General features: G+C 39.5%; 1 protein-coding gene across 1 annotated transcript in view; it reads left to right on the top strand.

Annotated features, from left to right (window-relative positions):
• Positions 1–20,264, top strand: part of cdh23 (cadherin-related 23) — a 189,468-nt gene that overhangs the window by 116,929 nt on the left and 52,275 nt on the right. The window contains exons 14-21 of the mRNA XM_056761550.1: positions 12,218–12,282; positions 12,751–12,988; positions 14,353–14,458; positions 14,687–14,814; positions 15,356–15,428; positions 18,219–18,335; positions 18,584–18,696; positions 19,172–19,279. Of these exons, the coding sequence (XP_056617528.1) occupies positions 12,218–12,282; positions 12,751–12,988; positions 14,353–14,458; positions 14,687–14,814; positions 15,356–15,428; positions 18,219–18,335; positions 18,584–18,696; positions 19,172–19,279 (948 nt within the window). The remainder of the gene's footprint in view (positions 1–12,217; positions 12,283–12,750; positions 12,989–14,352; positions 14,459–14,686; positions 14,815–15,355; positions 15,429–18,218; positions 18,336–18,583; positions 18,697–19,171; positions 19,280–20,264) is intronic.

The following is a 20,264-nucleotide window of genomic DNA, read 5'->3' as shown; positions in this document are numbered from 1 at the left end:
CAGCGTATTGAAGGTTAATTTACAACACCTGGCAGCATCTATGTATCTGTGCATATACAGTTTGTGCAGCAAAATATAGACTCTAAACAATGTTGGATTATTTAACCAGTGTTGGGTAAAAACTGGACAAACACAAATGATGATTTAAATTAACCCACAAAAACTTTATATGAAATGAAAATGTTGAATATTTTATTGTATTAGCCAACGGTTGGGTTTATCCATTTTGAAATAACACAACATTGACCTCAAAATACACTGTAACAAAAGCTTGATTATTTTCAACCCAGCTTTGAGTCAAAGGAATGATCCCAACTGTTGGTTTAAATGAACCCGAAATATGACCCAAAATAGGTTAAATGGGCCAGCATTTTGGGTTCAAACAACTCATAGGTTGGGCTTTCACATAACAAATTTGTAATTTGCAGTTTTAGCCAAACTGTGAAAAGGATCATTTAAATGGCTGTATGAAGTGTACACGTGAACCACGGACAACTATTTACAACTAGAAACAAGAAACATTTGTTAATTTATTACATTGACTCATTTGATATGGGGTGTTATTGGGTGCTTATCTATTGCAATAATATTTATTGCCGTGGATTTGTGAGTTAAAGTGATAGTTCACCCCAAAATGAAAAATTCTATCGCCATTTACTCAACCTATGATTGTTCCAAACCTGTATACATTTCTTTGTTATGATTAACACAAAGGAAGATATTTTGAAGAATGTCAATGACCAAGCAGATCTCGTCCACCATTTACTGTCACGGTAGCGAAAATAAATACAATGGGAGTCAAAGATGACAGAATTTTCATTTTGGGGTGAACTATCACTTTAAGCTTCAAAAGGCTTTTTGACTTCAATGCTTAATTTTCATGAAGTTTTAGTCGGTTCTGCTCGTGTATTCTCACAGCAAAGCGCACACACACACACACACACACACACACACACACACACACGTACAGGCATTGTTTAATATTTATCAATAATGGTAGTGGTTATCATTATAAATATTTATAGGGATTTAGTTTGTATGTGTCTCATGAGATGAGGTCAGTCCATATCTGCTAAATTGCTTCTTTGTTTTCACTCTGGCTTTCGGCGTCAGTTTGTTTGCATTTCTCCATGTCCTGTTTATTATTTTCACTTGCATTCATACAATCTCTTTTCCTTCAGCTATTATAGCACTAATGGATTTCTGTCCCGTTGAGTCTGTATGTACTTGCGGTGAATGTATTGGATCAAGGAATGTTTCTGTTAAGTGTGTGTGTTTGTGTATCTGTGAGTGTGTGTTACAGGCTTAGTTTTGTTTCCTCGTCCACATTTTCTTTTTCTTGAGGTGACTGCGTAGAGTTGGTGTAAAATAGATGGTTCTCTCAACCGTCTGCCATCCGGGATAAATAGCCGTTTACTAGACCATGTGAGCAACATGTGAAGTGACCAACAGACCGTTTTGGACCTGTTGTCTGAAATGATAATAGATAGAAAGGGACCGAACTAACTTCAAAGGAAAGTTCACCCCCATATCTGCGGTTATTATTTATTTTCCCTCATGCCTTCTAACCCTTTATAACTCTTTCTTTTGTGGAATAAAGAATATCTCAGTGGTTTTGTGTCCATATAAAGGAAGTCAATAGGGGTCGTTGTTATTTGGTTACCAACATTCTTCAAAATATCTTAATTTGTGTTCTCCAGATGAGACAAGTCATAATACAGGTTTGGAATGGCATTGAGGGTGAGTCAGTAATAAACAACTTTGATTTTGGGGGTGAAGTATCTCTTTAGTCCATAATATGGAGCAGCAGTCTTAGAAAACACAACACCAGTTTCATAAGTAAAGGATTATGTTAAGTAATTTAATGAAGTCCTGATCACATTGTCGGGGCTTATTTTGCGATGACAGCCGGCTGTTTGTACATTATCCCACTTATTACATGTCTACTTGCCAAATGTAACTAACAGGCAATTTGGTTTAACCAATGGTAAATATAATGTTTTTAACTTAATTTATCTTACTATTATCTTATTAATTATCTTATCTTACTACTTACTATTAATTTATCAAAAGAACCTGTCAAAATGATTTTCTTCATCCGGGCTACCGTGTGTTATTTCCTTTGAGCGGTTGTTATCTGAGAATAACGAACCTGCAAATGTCGCGACTTGCCAATCAGAATCAAGCATTTCAACAAGCCTTCTAATAACAGTTATAAAGGATCTGTAGTTCAACAAATACGGTCACATTTCTTCATCTGTCTTGAGCTTTTTATCTCTGTGGTGTTGTTCACCTCCTCCTTCCCTTCAGTTATATTTCTTCTTTTAATCATAAAGAGATTGATATGCTACCTTACCGTGGTGGAGGGGATTGAGTACCCGAAAGACCCTAGGAGCTATGTTGTCTGGGGCTATATGCCCCTGGTAGGGTCTCCCAAGGCAAACAGGTTCTAGGTGACGGGTCAGACTAAGAGCGGTTAAAAAAAACCTTATGATGCCTATAAATTTGAGGACTGTGACGTCACCCGGCATGGCGCAGCCGGGGCCCCACCCTTGAGCCAGGCCCGGGGTTGGGGCTCGTATGTGAGGGCCTGGTGGTCGGGCCTCCCCCCATGCTGTCCGGCTGGGCTCAGAACGAAGGAGCGACGAGGGGCCACCCTCCCGTGGACCCACCACCTGCAGGAGGGACCGTAAGGGGCCGGTGCTTAGTGGATCGGGCGGCAGTCGAAGGCGGGGGCCTCGAAAACCCGATCCCTGTACACGGAATCTAGCTCTAGGGACATGGAACGTCAACTCTCTGGCGGGGGAAGAGCCTGGGATTGGTTCAGAGATTCCAACTAGTGGTTGTTGGGATCACCTCTAAGCACAGCTTGGGCTCTGGAACCACACTCCTCGAGAGAGGATGGACTCTTCACCACTCTGGAGTTGCCCATGGTGAGTGGCGGGGGGCTGGTGTGCTTCTGCTTATAGCCCCCCAGCTCAGCCGCCATGTGTTGGAGTTCACCCCGGTGAACGAGAGGGTCGCTTCCCTACACGTTCGGGTCAGGGATAGGTCTCTCACTGTAGTGTGCGGCTACGGGCCAAACTGCAGTGTAGAGTACCCAGCCTTCTTGGAGACAATAACACCTGGAGCGACAATGACACCTGGAGGGGCATGATTGGGAGTAACGGCCCCCCTGATCTGAACCCGAATGGTGTTCTGTTGCTGAACACCAGTCAAGCATAAGGGTGTCCATCAGTGCACACGGCAGCAGGACACGCTAGGCCGGAGGTTGATGATCGACTTTGTGGTTGTTTCATCTGACCTCCGGCCGTATGTCTTGGACACTCGGGGTGAGGAGAGGGGTGGAGCTGTCAACTGATCACCACCTGGTGGTGAGTTGGATCCGATGGTGGGGGAGGAAGCTGGATAGACTCGGCAGACCCAAACGTACTGTGAGGGTCTGTTGGGAACGTTTGGATGAATCCCCTGTCAGAAAGATCTTCAACTTCCATCTCCGGCAGAGCTTCGACCAGATCCCGAGGGAGTCTGGAGATATTGAGTCCGAGTGGACCATGTTCTCCACCTCCATTGTCAACGTGGCCACTCGGAGCTGTGGCCGTAAGGTCTCGGGTGCCTGTCAAGGGGGCAGTGTGAATTCGACTGTGTCCCTCACGGCATCTTGTGGAAGGTGCTCTGGGAGTATGGGATTCGGGACCCTTTGCTAAGGGCTATCTGGTCCCTGTACGACTGGAGCAGGAGTTTGGTTCGCATTGCCGGCAGTAAGTCAGACTTGTTCCCGGCCTATGTTGGACTCCAGCAGGGCTGCCCTTTGTCGCCGGTTCTGTTCATAATTTTTGTGGACAGAATTTCTAGGCGCAGCCAGGGACCGGAGGGTGTCGGGTTTGGGGATCACACGATTTCATCTCTCCTCTTTGCGGATGATGTTATCGTTCTGGCCCAATCAGACCAGGACCTTCAGCATGCACTGGGACGGTTTGCAGCCGAGTGTGAAGCGGCTGGGATGAGAATATGCACCTCCAAATCCGAGGCCATGGTTCACAGTCGGAAAAGGGTGGCTTGCCCACCTCAGTTTGGTGGAGAGTTCCTGCCTAAAGTGGAGGAGTTCAAGTTTCTGGGGGTCTTGCTCACGAGTGAGGGAAGGATGGAACGGGAGATTGACAGACGGATCGGTGCAGCTTCTGCAGTAATACGGTCGCTGTACCGTTTTGTCGTGGTGAAGAAGGAGCTGAGCCGCAAAGCGAAACCTTTGATTTACAGGTCAATCTACGTTCCTACTCTCACCTATGGTCATGAGCTGTGGGTCATGACTGAAAGGACAAGATCCCGGATACAGGCGGCCGAAATGAGCTCACTCTGCAGGGTGGCTGGGCGATCCCTTAGAGATAGGGTGAGAAGCTCCTGACGCCTTCCCGGGAAAGGGACTATGTGTCCCGGCTGGCCTGGGAACGCCTCGGTGTCCCCCCGGAAGAGCTGGAGGAAGTGTCTAGGGAGAGGGAAGTCTGGGCATCCCTGCTTAGACTGCTGCCCCCGCGACCCGGCCCAGGATGAAGCGGAAGAAGATGGATGGATGGATGGATGGATAATCATAAAGAGCAGGACGAGGGAGGACGAGGGAGGACAGCTGGTGATGATGGTCTGTTTTAAAATATAGCTGCTGGCCAAGACCTTGAACTCTCTCTCTCTCTGTGCTCTGATATAGTTGGTGAAGTTGTTCCTGTCACACTCATTTTAATCTCCATTTTTTGTTAGGGCAGAGTCTGAAAGGAAAGTTGATCAATCTCTCTCCGTCCACAGCACTTTCTTTTATCTGTCTTCTCCTTCCTTTCTTCCCCTCTCTTTAAATCACTGTTGAACTCATTTTCTTATCACTGTCCTCCAGTCTGTTAGACGTTCATCTGTGTGTGTGTGTGTGTGTGTGTTTATCTAATTGCTGTAATAGGTTTATTCAGTAAACAGTTGATAAGGCTCACACATCGCCGCGGGGCTGCACTTGTCTTCCTGTTCTCTTCCTGTATTAAAAATATATTCCTCTCGTTCGTGCAGATTGTGTTTGGTTTGAATTGCAGCCATTTCTTCTGCCTACTTATTAAAAAGGGACACATATAATGTTGAACTTTATCAGTTTGGCTCCTCACACCAGCTTCTGTCAGATTCACTGAAACTTTGTGCCAGCCTTCGTGTGCCGTCATCCTGCAGCTGTCTGACGGTGTGTCTGATCTAATCCTGTTATACTGAAAACAGTTTTGTCAGATGGCTTTAGTTAAATGATCCCATTCTTAAACCTGTGTGTGATTAATCTGTGGTCCTCTTACAGTAAAATGAAACTCTGTGTGATGGTTGGGGTCACAGAACTTTCATACAATGGAAGTCTATGGGAAGGCCACATTAATATGGTGTAACCTGTGTGATACTGGTAAGACGTGGGGAAAAAATCCTAAACAATTACGTTTAACACATAAGGGTGTACATTTACAGTGCGTTTGGTATGTTTAAAATGTTTTTATGCACACAAATATATTACATACACATGTTCATGTGTTTAAATGGGCATTTGCAATATACTTTTAAGATATTTTTTATAAGTTTTCTTGAATATTACTACTGACCAAAATCATGTATTTGATGTATATTATTTTATTTAATTGAGTTTCTTTTCAAAATTTCGATGCTGTTTTTTATATCTCAAATCGTCGCCTTAGAATTATAAGGTTCGATCTGATACTTTGGTCAAAATTGAGTTATTCACATATTCTTATTCTGTGACAATTTATTTACATTATACCATGTTTTTTTTTAATGTGTTCATTTTGGGACTTTTTTATGAAAACAAAACAACATATTCAGCGTCTCTGTCTTTTTCATGAATAAAAGAGATGTATTCCTCATATCATTTTTGCTATATGAAATGCAAAAACTTTAATGCTCAATATCTCAAAACTACTGCAGATAGAACCTTATAATTACGACCAAATATCAGAATAAAATACAACCAACAAAACATTCTGAGCTGAATCAACATGTCAAATCATCTTTGACATACTTAAGACTTCATTATATACTGTAAGTGAAAAGATAATCATGAAAAAACATAAACAGGAAGTGCACATCTTGCAAAATAGTCTATATATAAATGAAAGTGAACTGGATAAAATTATGCATTAAATTATGAAGATGTCATTTTTGTACATAATGAAAGTTACTCTTGATGTACTTTTTTAGCTAATCTCTCTAGATGAGTCAGCCCCTCGGGGTAAAATGTGTGTGTGTGTTTACACGCGTGTGTTTTGGCACATCACTCAGTTGGATTAATTTGTCACTAACAGATCTAAACAGCTTAGTCAGAGAATCACTCTCACCACCGAGACTAATATTCTCTCTCTCTCTCTCTCTCTCTCTCTCTCTCACACACACACAAGTGTGTTTTGTGCTGTCAGGTGCAGGGTTCACTAAAGGCCTGATGGTCTGGTCCCAATGTGAGAGAGTTTCATTCCTGTTAATTTAGTTGGACTGTATTGCGATGACACCAAAGTTTAGATTTATGTATCAACGCATTTGTTTATAGGTCTTGTAAACTTAAACTTGGGGATGCATTCGTTGTTGGACTAAGATTTGTCACCAAGGTAAAATGATCCGTCTGTACAATATTTTTGGTTTTGTTTATTGTTGCCTTGGAAGAAATTGTTTTGCAATAACACAGCATGTAAAGTTGTGCATTGTTTTCAGGCAGAAGTGTTATTATAAATACAGCTGTCATGGATCTCAAAGTCACCGTCTGTCTTATCTGCCACCGCTGGATCTTTATTGAAGGTTTCCCCTCACTCTTCCGTCACTCTCGCTTTCATCCACACTGAAATGTTGTTTGACATCTGTCAGGGAGAGACAAACCTCCTTTCAGGGTTGTCTCTGAACTATCAGGTGCACATTCAGAGCCCGTTCCTCTACTCCAGACTTGAGTTTAGCGTCTTTGTGTTTCTGTTGGAGTCTGAGGTGTGTGTGTGTGTGTCGGAAGCTGGAAGGAGGAATGGAGGAGTGAGATGACTATCATCTCGGCCGTCCTGATCCCTTTCTATCCCACCTGGCAGCATTAAGTCCCCTGTCATCATAGCAACTGTTGTCACGCTAACACCCTGAGCCCCAGCACTGTCATCAACACACTTATGGGCCTGTCAGTCACACTGAGAGAGAGAAGAGAACTCTGAGGATGGAGAATGAATGGAGAACTTAGTGGACATGAATAGACAGAAAGATTTTCTTTCTTTCTATCTTCCTTCAATCCATCCATCCATCATTCTTTTCTTTCTTTCTTTCTTTCTTTCTTTCTTTCTTTCTTTCTGTCTTTCTGTCTTTCTTTCTTTCTTTCTTTCTTTCTTTATTTACTTCTCTCCTTCCTTCGTTCCTTCGTTCTTTCTTTCTTTCCAACCTTCCTTCCTTCCATCCTTCGTTTCTTTCTTTCTTTCTTTCTTTCTTTTATCTTTCTCTCTTTCCTTCTTCCTTCCTTCCTTCCTTCTTCCTTTCTTTCTTTCTTTCTTTCCTTCTATCTTCTTTCCTTCAATCCATCCATCCATCCTTCATTTCTTTCTTTCTATTTCTCTTTCTCTTTCAATTTCTCTTTATTTCATTCCTTCCTTCCTTCATTCCTTTCTTTCTTTCTTTCTTTCTTTCTTCTTACTTCTTTCTTTCCTTCCTTCCTTCCTTCCTTCCTTTGTTCTCTCTTTCTTTCTTTCTTTCTTTCCAACCCTCCTTCTTCCTTCCTTCCATTCCTAGCTTCCTTCCTTCCTTTGTTCTTTCTTTCTTTCTTTCTTTCTTTTTTTTTTCCTTCCAACCCTCCTTCTTCCTTCCTTCCATTCCTACCTTCCTTCCTTCCTTTGTTCTCTCTTTCTTTCTTTCCTTCCAACCCTCCTTCTTCCTTCCTTCCATTCCTACCTTCCTTCCTTCCTTTGTTCTTTCTTTCTTTCTTATTTCTTTCTTTCCTTCTTTCTTTCTTCCTTTCAGGTACAGTTCTTTGTCTGTTGCTTGTTTCTGTCACTTATTTTACTTTTTTTGTTGTGGTTTGTTTTGGATGTACTTCTTGCAACTATACACATGGAAACATGTGTGAAACATTGTGTGAAACCCATGCGATCATCCAGTAAATTTATTAGCACAGTGATTGGCTGATTATTCTGATTTGGAGGGGGGTCAAGTCAGTGTTATAGATATAGAGCTACTCTGTTCCGATGCTACCCTGCTGCTTTGGCCGGTTTGCTATCAAGCACCACACACACGCACCCACACACGCACACACACACACACACACACACACACTCAGAGACGGTGGGGTCGTCATCAGGGCATGTTTGAATCATGGATTGTAATAGTGGCAGTGACAGCAGCTCACACTCACACAACTCTGTGACCCTGTACACCAACAGCACCAGTCAACTGAAACGCCATTACCAGCACCCAACCATTATCCATCAAACACACACACAAGAGAGAGAGAAATTAAACTACATGCTCGTACACCAGACGCTTACCTTGTTGTTAAGATCAGTACAAAGAAAACACTTAGGCAAGCTGATTATGAGAATCAGGATTGGTGTCTCATTTAAATCACATCAGGTCTGAAAAGAATGGAGCTTATCAGCTACATATTCGTTGATGAAATTAAATTCTTGAAATTTAATTTCATCTGGGATGGGATTTCATCAAATGTGACAAATGCTGTTCAGAAATACCCACAGCACAAGTACCACAAAACATCATAATTGCTGAAAACCCGATTTATGTCTCTGACTGCTGGAAATGTGGAATTACAGTCTATGCACACAACCAGAAAATCTTCATGCTCTGCTAAAACATTGGTAACTTAAACTCTGGAACGAAATTAAGAAATGATGAAAGATGAATGAATTCCTGTTTCAACAACAACACATCCACAAAGATCTAACACAAACCTGCACATCTGCTCTGACTGATCATTTCCATAAAAGATATCTACTTTTCTGTATATCAGCATCCTAACAGATGTTAGACCGTGCGTGTGCATGTGTGTGTGTTTGAAACGGACAAAGAAACATCACTTCTCATACTCTGTTTTTCTTTCTCTCACAACACACAGCTGTGCTGTTGTTTCTTTGATAGCTTGTTTTTTTCTCTTTGTATTAATTTGCATAAAGAGACTTGTGAGGTTCAGAATCCATTTCCCTTTAGCGCTCAATAACTTCATTTAGACCCACACACAGAGTTTACAATGTGATCTGTTACTAAAGCGTCTGCACAAGGACACATAGATGTGATTTGAACATTGTGTGGGAAAGACATGTCACAACTCTTTCTGATTTGTAATCAGTTTTACTCTTTTAAATGATTTGATGAGATACCAAATTCTTAGGTAGGGTCACATGTATTCTTCATGCATGAGAAATCCCAGAATAAACCTTTCCTTTAAACACCAATAACCGTTTGTCCTTATACTGTAGAGGTCCTGTAGAGTCCTCAGGCTACAATATAAAATTCTACTATGTTTATTAATGTTTTTAATTCACATTTGTGCAGTTGTTGATGGATAAAATGTATATAGATTTTTTTTGAATATGTTTTTATACAAAAACACATTTTATATAAAATTAGCTTTATAAAACACCCACATTGTGAGTGCGTGAGTGAATGAGTGAGTGTGTGTGTGCCCTGCGATGGGTTGGCACTCCATCCAGGGTGTATCCTGCCTTGATGCCCGATGACTCCTGAGATAGGCGCAGGCTCCCCGTGACCCGAGGTAGTTCGGATAAGCGGTAGAAAATGGATGGATGGAAACACCCACATTTCAAACTTTCATTCATGGATAATTTGACATGGTTTAGTGTAAATGTTTTGCCCATCTTTTGGAAAATGCAGTTTTAAAAGTAAAAAATGATCACTTGTACCTGTATATTGCTGTAGAGCTCCACTATATGCTATAAGACCAACTAAAAGCTACCAGTTCACAGGTTCTGGGTTGGATTCATATTATTCATATTATGAAATCAAAACTATGAAAATAAAAATGACTTTTTGTCAAAGTTTAGCATTTTTTGGTACTGAAAAAAATGTTACATTATGATTTAAATCAAACCCAAACAAGAAGTTACAAAGAGAAAAGTTGCAGTTTTTAGAGTTTATGATTTATAATTATAATTATTATTCATATAATTCAGCAAATTTAATCTGAACTCTGAATTTAATCTGATGCTTTTATTACTTCTAAACTAGATTACTGTAACTCACTTTATACTGGGATTAGTCAAACAGCTCTATCCCGTCTACAACTGGTTCAATATGCGGCAGCTAGACTTTTGACCAGGAGTCATAAACGGGATCATATTACTCCGGTTCTACAGTCTTTACATTGGCTGCCTGTGCGGTTCAGAATAGATTTTAAAATTTTACTTATTGTCTACAAGTCACTAAATGGTATGGCTCCTCCATATATCTCTGACTTATTGATTGAGCATAATGTAAACAGATCTCTTCGGTCCTCTAACCAGAGACTTTTGTTTATTCCCAAGACGAGGCGGAAGTGCAGGGGTGATCGCGCTTTTGCTACAGCTGCGCCACTACTCTGGAATGATTTGCCCTTGCTTATTAGAATGGCATCATCTGTGGCTATTTTTAAGTCTAAACTAAAAACCTATCTGTTCGATAAGGCGTTTTATCCTGGTTGAAGCACAGCGTGTTTATGATTATTTTGGTGTATGTCAAAATGTACTCTTGTGTGTTACTGTTGTTTTTAGTTATTGTATTGTAAAGCACATTGGTCAACTCTGGTTGTAGTAAATAGTGCTATATAAATAAATTGCCATTGCCATTGAACATCAGTTACTAACTGTAACAGAACTGTTTGTCTGTACTAATGTTTTAGTCTCATCCTTTCATCTCTCTCTCTCTCTAATTCTCTCTCTGATTCTCTCTCTCTCCCTCTCTCTCTCTCTCTTTCCCTCTCTCTCTCTCTCTCTCTCTCTCTCTCTGTGTGTACACGTGTGAGCATGATCATGTTGCATTGCGGATGTTTTTGTTGCATTGTTAGAAGCAGTGATGTATAAAGTACCTTAAAGCAACACTTGAGTAAAAGTAAAAAATATCTTGCCAGAAAATTATTTAATTTTAAGCAAAAGTGAAAGTGATCTTTTAGAATATGACTTGAGTAAAAGTCTTAAAGTATCAGATAAATATTGTATTTAAGTATCAAAAGTAATATATATATTAAATCTACTTAAATATTTAATGTAAAGTTGAAGCATACGCCTTTAATAAAAATGTAAAAAAAATAGCATAAAGATCAAAGGGTGCTCACGTAGAAATGTACAACTTTGAAAAAGCTCTGTCTCAAGCTCAACAGTTTTATCAGGAACAGCATATTGCGAAATTGCCAAACTATAAAAATACACATTCATAAACCACATCTTTATAGCTTTGCTTTAATAATTATAACTTTATAAAATTATAGTTCCCTCCCACCCCCAATATTATCCCTCTAAGAGAACAACTTGGAATAAAATCAGAACAAATCTGACTGGGCCTTACTGCTATCCTTCCTTGCTTTTACCGTACAGTAACCCAGCCATTTGGTAATTCATTTCAAATTTGCTGTTTATCTTTAAAAGATAAAGGAGATCACCTTTTGTACTTGCATGTTGAGCTTTAACAAATGATTGGTTCAGCATTGTCATGGTGATCCGATCAACGATTTGTCTATCTCAGTTTCTACAGTGTCGACCACTGTACAAAGTGTCATTCCATTTGGACAAAGAGAATTTTATTTTTATTTTAGCAAACATCATTTGCGGATCAAAAAGACCCCAAAGACCGCATTAAGGTTAAAGCAGTATTTTATTCAGACAGTTTGGAACAAATGATCAGTGGTGGGATTTAAGAGCAGGGTAAGATCCAGCAGAAGTGAGTGTTTGTTGTTTTAGGATAGAGGACAGGATGACCAGCTCATTCCAGCCCATCTGGTGTGAGGAGAGTTCCTCCCCTTATGGTACTTCCTGAAAGTGTGTTTGCGTGTCTACTTGCGTGTGTGTGTTATTGCGTTAATCGTGCAGAACGGAGTACTTTGCAGGGTTGGAAAGGGGATGCAAACACTCTCATCTCAATATTAAAACACTGCTAAATGACTTCCCTCAAATACACACGAACACACAGTCACGTACGAAAAGATCAAGAGTATGTGTTTTCTCTCTCTCTCTCTCTGCAGGCCACAGATAATGACTTTGGCACATTTGGAGTGGTCCGGTATTACTTCAGCGATGAGCCAGACCAGTGAGATTTTCATTCATTAACATACTGTGACCTTTCACACTGATACAACATTCTGTGTTATTCATTAATTTCTTTTGATTAATTTAATCCGCTTCCCTGGGCATTTGCATGTCTTGCCTATTCCTTTAGATTGATTTCTTTTTAGGTTTACTAAATACTTGTTTGTAAGAGTGCACTGCCTACTGCAAAGTATGTGCTCTATACTGCCAAAGATTACAATGATGTCATCAAAGTATGCCAAACTCACTATGTTGTAGGTTCACATTCTAATATTTATTCTTTGGTTCACAAGAACTAAAAAACGATAATAGTTGAAATGAACACAAAAGTCTTAATTTGTGTATTTTGATAGAATCAAAAGAAGTAAAGACTTAAAAACAGCACATATTATCTATAAATATAATCGAATACATCTTGTTTCTCATTGGTTGATTGAAGATGAATTCCACCTGTTAACTCCTCCCCCAGGTTTTCATTGGATGTCGAGACGGGTTGGGTGACTCTAAGAAGTCATTTGGATTACGAGCTCATGCGGCGCTTTACTCTAACGGTATTGGCCCGTGATGGAGGAGGGGAGGAGACTACGGGTCGGCTTCGCATTAACGTGCAGGACGTCAATGACAATGCGCCGGTCTTCCAGAAAGAGGCGTACGTGGGTTCACTGATGGAGAACGAACAGGCTGCGCAGCAGGTCATCCGAGCACGGGTAAGAAACTTCGAGAGGTGTAGGATTTTTTAAAAAGACACGAGGGCCGTGTATGAAAATCAGAGAGAAGAAGAGTTAAATAATCTCTGATAGCACATGTATATCTGGGAGTCTTTTTCATGTCTGGATAACATCTGCAAAACGTATTTCGAATGTTTGCTGCAATACGTCTCCGGGATGTCTCCTGTCAGATGTCATAAAGACATCTTGAAGATGTCAGTAAGATGTTTATGGTTCAGTTTTTTGATGTGACTTGGCCCTTATCTAAGATGTTTATGAGATGTTTTAAATAGCAGATGTTTTCCAGATCTTTAGCAGACATTTTACAGACTTACCTGTACAATCCGGGAAGTCAAAGGCATGTAAGAAAATAAAGGCATTTAATGTCACATTTTTACCTTTTGGGATTCTCCATTGGACATAAGTTAGTGATATGGAATAAACAGCATACACAACATATCTGTGTGTGGTTAAATAAGTACCACAACAGTCTTTCCCTGCTTATTTTCTGCCTGTACATGTGTCTGCTCTGTGTCATGACTCCTGTACATATGTTTGTGTTTAGTATTTTCTGTGTTTGGAAACAGCAGCACTAATGTCATCCATGTTATCTGTGCTGTGATTGACAGTTTGACAGCTGCTTTGAGTTGCCTGGCCAGCAGGGGGCGACATAAGTGTGCGTGTCTCCCAGTTAACAATTTTTGCGAGCTGGCATAAACCAGATGTCTGTATTCAACGAGTCATTTTATTATTGTCTTAAAAGTACAAAATGCAACTCTTTGCAAGACTGACATAGAAAGAATAAAGTTTCTCCATTCGCTTCAGTTATGAAACCAGAAAAGTCATTATTTACTCACCGTCATGTTGTTCCCAACTTGTCTGTCTGACTGACTGCCGCCGAACACCAAAGAAATATTGCAGACAGCTGAAGGCTGTAAAGCAGGTGTATATGTTTTGTGTACTATATTTATACCTTCTGATGCCCTATGAGAAATATCACATTAAAGCTACTGTTCACCAAAAAATAAAAATTCCTCAAGTTATCCAAATCTGTATAAATGTTTATGTTCTGGTTAACACAGAGAAAGATATTTGGAAGAATGCTTGTAACCAAACAGATCTTGGCCACCATTCACTCCCATAGTAGGAAACATTACAGTCAAAAATTTCCGAAAACTGTTTGGTTTTTACTTTCTTCAAAATATCTTCAGAACAAAGACATTTTAAAAGCCATTTTTCCTACCATGGTAGTCAATAGTGGCCAAGAACTGTGTGTCCGGTCCTGCTGGTTTTCAGATTCAGACTGCTATGGCATATTATCAGTATATATCAATGTGTGACCAAACTTTGTGTTTCTCTCTCAGGCGACGGATGAGGACTCTCCTCCCAATAACATCTTGACGTACTCCATCATCTACGCCTCTCAGTTCATGTCGTATTTCAGCATCAGCGTGATCGAGGGCTATGCAGGTCTGAATCGCACATTCTCTCACCATTACACAAGTTGTTTCGGCAGGGTCACATAAAACCTTATCTCAGTGCTGTACTGTAAGTGTTTCGGCGAGCAATTGGATTTGAGGTTTAACATCTTAAAGCGTAAAAATACCTTTGGAATAGTTTATATAAATGTATTAGCGATGCCTGTCTAGTAAGCAGTGTGCTGTTCTGTTTTTGGTGTAAATGTTATTTGTGTTTCAGTCATCACCGTGAACCGTCCTCTGGATTATGAGCTGGTGCCCGGTGGAATGATCTATCTGACTCTGATGGCCAAGGACCGAGGGAACCCACCCCTAAACAGCACTGTGCCCATCACCATTGAGCTCTTTGTGAGTAAAATTGTGAATGAGTCTATGCTGCTAAATGTCATACACTGGACCTTTAATACCTAAATATTTTAGTCTTACAAAGAATTGAAAACGACGGTTAACACACAAGGATGTCCCCTGAGACAGTCGTTTGAGATTGTGATCTGCCTGTTAATTCTGGATTCAGCGGTTTCCTCTCAGGTCCAGTGACTGGGACGCTTAATCCACGGATAATTTCTCCCTGACATTTCCCTGCTCTTTTATAACGGTGACGATTAGACACATTTCATCTGGAAAAAACAGCAGGGATTTGACACATCCAGCTTAGACTGTGTGTGTGTGTTATTACCCAGCGTTATACTCACTGCGAGTTTGCACATTTAATAATTTCACATCGCCACAGCCCGTGAGTTTCCATTAAAACCCAAAAGCACTCCATCAATTCATCCAATTACAAACTAAGAGCGGTTTGTTCCCTGTGGAAAATTAATGAGTTCATATATTTCAAGGCTTTTTATACAGTACACTCCCTAAAACGCTGACACCCTTCCTCCATTCACAGGACGAGAACGACAACCCTCCCGAGTTCAGTCTTCCGTCTTACATCATCAACATACTTGAGAATATCATCGCAGGTATGTTAACAGTTACAGGATGAGATGTGGAAGAATTTATCAGCATCCACAATGCACAAAACCTCACGCTAACACAACTCAATAGCTGTTAGTGATGATTTACAGCGATTGGTCAGATGTGCAATGCTTCCGTTCCACACAAATGTGATGTTTTATTAAAATAAGTGCTGTTTTCCCAGAGTTATGACAGAGTTGTGGTTTTTAGTTGTGACTGCTTAAAAACAGAAGCACAGAGCAATAGTGCTTGCGAGAGACACATTTCTCATTCGGGTTAAGGGTTTGTTCTTAAACCTAAAAGAGTTGAAAGCAATTTTTTTTAATGAAGATTTAAAGGTTCCTTGCGTCAGTGAATGTTATGATTTAACTTTATGCAAATGTCCCAAACATAAATGTTAGTACAGACTGCATGGACACATTTATTTCTTGCATATTTTAACTGTACAGTTGCCTTTAAAGGCGGATGAAGTGTGCTTGTTTATTCTTTTATAGTGTTGTATGAGGTCTACTTATGATGTTCTTGTGATTTTTACATTAATAAACATGAAAATCAATAAGTAATAGACTATTTCCTACCCGGGTTTTGAGGCCAGCTCTGCAAACGCTTGGTTTTAATGGGCATGCCGCATTGAAGACACTTGTAAGTAAACACCCACCGTTTTGATTGGATAGCAGTTTGCGTAGTTGGAGCCTTCTGTGAATTTGGTACGAGACGTTATGTTAGGTTACACATTCACACCATTCATGGGGTTTGTTTTCGAACGGCATTAGTATTATCTGAAGACCTCCTGTGATTTATAAATGACCTCCCCTCATCAGTATTTCATGTGACGCAATCGCACGGCATGATTTTACTCAAATTTACTGATTTATTTCCAGGTTTTGATGGCGAGGCTTTGCGTATAGTTTGTATAGCCTATACTTGTATTGCGTTTAATGATATATGACCGTACCTGTCAGCATTTGAGACCAGTGATCCAGAACCAGACAAAAGATCACCACGATCGTGGGTCTTAAATGTTACGAGAGTTTCCATGATAAATAAACAAACGGGAGACTCCCGGTAACTTATAGATATCACACAGCACCCGAAAATATACCAAAACACTTCAAAGCAGCCTCCATCACATTTAGTCATTTATTTAGCAGACACTAATTCGCAAACGGTGTATAAAACCTTGAAAAATTATATATGAGTTCACCAAATCACAGAGATCCCAATTCGCACTAGCTTAAGATCACAGACAACCTCTGCAAGTATTACAAATGACAAGAGGTCCGATAGTGCTCAGGGCAAATCAAGCAATCGTTAACAAAGCAATAGTGATGCATAGTACAAAATGTTTTACTCACATAAGATCGGTGCGCCATTCCTATCGGATCCAATATTGGAGGCACAGCACTGCTTTTTAATTTGAGTCGCTCCACAAATCCAGTGTCGATCTCTGCCTTGTTCACAAAGAAATCCTAAGAGAAATTAAACAAACAAACGGCTTCATGTTTTTTCCCACATGAGCTGGAACGTCTTTAAAAATAACTTTAACCACGCATTCCTAATATCGGAATCCGATGGAAGGTTATGCAGCGACTGGATTCTTCCACAACCAGGGGTGGCACGATATTTCGGTATCTTTAACGGCATGTTTGTTTATTGCTCGCACGCTCTATCTGGTTCCGCGCCACTTCTGTTACTTCATAACTGTAATGTGCAAACTAGTAGGCGGGGCTAGAGAAGTCGCCGTTCATATTTTTTCTGTGGAGGCGGTGTTCAACCTATCAGTGTAGATAGGGATGAAGGGTTTGCTGTACCTTGTGTAAATGACAAATGTCATCTCAGTAGCAAGGGCGTTTTCAGTTCTGACAATTACATGATGTTTGCGTGAATACGATTCCCTCTTATATAACAAAATGGTCAGGTGAAATTGTGATTTTAATTCATGCCTCCTTTAAACTTCAATCGTATTGCATTGCATGTCGATTCTTGTGCACAGGTGACAGATAAACAAAACATTTTAAAACTTGTGTTAAACCTTAATATTATTGTTTTTCTGCCATGCAAATATTTCTCTTTCAGGAATGTATTTCAGAAAATTAATTTGATTCTCAACACATAGTTAAATGCATTTTTCCATTTATCAGGGTGTTTATATGTTTGCTACAATTTGTTTGGTTTTACGTAAATTATTTATAATTTGACATAATATATAATCACGTATATTAGACATACCTTGTATGTATAATATGACACACATTTTTGTAATAATTTCATGAAACACTATAAATTAGTTATGTATACTAATTTATGCAATACATATTATTTTATATATTATAAAATTGAAATATAATAGAAGGTTAATATGTATTAATAAATATAAAGTACATATTGTTCAAACAACTTGGCTGCAAAGGTAAAAGATGTTTAATTTGTTCTTGTGCCTCGCTTGGCTAAGCATTATGTTAGCAACACAAAGGTCATGGGTTCGCCCGTCTACTGTGTGATTTTCTCTATCGTCTGTCTGACACAATCATTACCTGATGATGTTTACATTTTAATACTCTTTTCCTGTCTCTTGAGTTCTGTGGCGTTAACAATTCAATTAACAATGAAAGTTAAATTCCAGTTAAAATAGATATAAACTCAGTTTAGAGAAACTAAGAAATCTGGAAGCTGGCAGTAATAAATTATAATCTAACGCAATCCTCTTTTTTGTTTGACAATTTATGCTCTTCTTCATGTTTCTATGTGCACTCTCTTTCTTTCTTTGTGCATAAATCTCTCTCTTTCTCTGTCAGGAGCGACGGTGTTGTTTGTTAACGCAACAGATCTGGACGCATCCCGAGAGTTTGGTCAGGCTTCCCTCCTCTATTCCCTGCAGGGAAGCTCACAGTTCAGAATAAGCACTCGCTCAGGTGAGAAACAACACACAGTCACGCCTTGCGTGAACACTTCTAAACATGTCTATTTAGTAGTCTTTTTCTGGCCATTTCATGGTCATCGCTGTCATAATTGATAAATGTTCCTGCTGTTGTGCCAGCGACTTGCCAACGAATCTTTGGAAGACATTCAGAGTTTAATTTATGATGCAGAAGCGTCTGCAGACTGTAACAGGTTTATATGTAGCTGAGCTGAATGTGCTTGTGTGTATATGTGTGTGTAGGAGAGATCACCACAACAGCTCTGCTGGATCGCGAGATGAAATCTGAATATATTCTTATTGTGCGAGTCGTGGACGGAGGGGTGGGGCCAATGCAGAAGACTGGCATTGCTACGGTAACCACTGACTTTGATCCACTAGACAGAGGTCCCAGGATGAGAAACCCCAGACTCGCTGTCTCTTTTAGACCTGTGAGGGTTTCACGTGTCAAAATAAATTTTAGTTGTTCGCACAAAAATGAAGCCTGTCATCATTTATTCACCCTTATTTTATACAAATGCCTATGACTTTTTTTTTGTCCGTAAACACAAAGGCGATTTTGTCGAAGAAAAGCCACTCTTTTCCATTTAATGAAAGTAAATGAGGATGTAATCTGTCTGGCTCCAAAAGGAGGAATCTCCTTTCAAGTTTAACAGTGTGAATAAAAGAGCAACGTTTAGGTAACTCTTGAATGAGAAAAGTCAGACGTGATAATAGAGTAAATGACCACAAAAGTTGTTAGCTCCTAGGTTCGAGTCTGATCCCACTCTCTTTGTCATTGCTTTACTCCATTGTGTAAAAATAAATAGTGACCTGTATCCGTCCACGCAGGTGAACATCACTATACTGGACATAAACGATAACGCCCCCATGTGGCGAGATGAGCCATATCAAGCGAACGTCGTGGAGATGAGTCCCATTTATACAGATGTCCTTTCTGTAAGTATACTGATTTGACCTTTAACCCCTAAAACAGGCTCAATCAACTTTTGAACTTTCCATTTTTACTTTTTAATATTGCTTTCATTTTTATCGGATGGTCTCCAGTTTATATCTTATATAGATTTATAGTTAAAGGGGTCTCAGAATGTACAGGTATTGACAATAAGCATAATATTAAAAACCATTGTTATCAATATTGTGTTCATTCTAAGCATTTGGTAATATCATAAATTGTTTCAAGTTTTAAGAGCTGTAGGGTACAAACTCTGTCTCTCTCTCTCTCTCTCTGCCTCCCTACACTTTTATTTTAGGTGTAATTCAACATAAATGACAGAAACATTTTAAACACAAGTGTGAAAACACAGAAAACAAAATTCAAGGGCAGGATTATTTTAATCTTTTTAATAAATAAAGCAATAATAGCATTATCATGAATCCTTTTGGCTGTGATAATGGAGTAATAATACTCTGATTGTGACAGGCCACATATTTTTTGTATTGTTCTTTGTTATATATTACTCAAAAATACAGTTCTGTTATTATGTATCACTTTCTTTCTGTTACAAGACCACACGCTTTTGATTTATCTATAAAGAATAAAACAATTTTGTAGAATCTCATACATAAAGTGACTATTCAGCTGTGATGCTGAAAGGGCAAAAACAAGTTTAAATGGATTCACATTTAACTCAATCTTTACGTTCCACGTGTTCTACATTGTTATATACAAGTTTCTGTAGTTTTCAGGCATTGCTTGAAAATCAGGCCGCATTTTAAGTTGTTATTCACTGTGCATCCAGGGTATTGTGGAACAATGAAAAAATACAATAATTGACTTTCGTTTTACGTCAAATACAACAGATCAAATAATAGATACAGAAAAGTCCTAGATCTGGAATAGAGGCTTGATTCTGAAGTCAGCAAGAAAACACAGTTTGTGCTATTGATTTTACGAGTCATAATGTCTTATAGTTTTCTTTCA

The sequence above is a fragment of the Triplophysa dalaica genome, chromosome 11, assembly GCF_015846415.1.
Source record: "Triplophysa dalaica isolate WHDGS20190420 chromosome 11, ASM1584641v1, whole genome shotgun sequence".
NCBI lineage: Eukaryota > Metazoa > Chordata > Actinopteri > Cypriniformes > Nemacheilidae > Triplophysa > Triplophysa dalaica.
The sequence above is the reverse complement of the archived record's forward strand: the minus strand, read 5'-3'. Positions and strand labels throughout refer to the sequence as shown.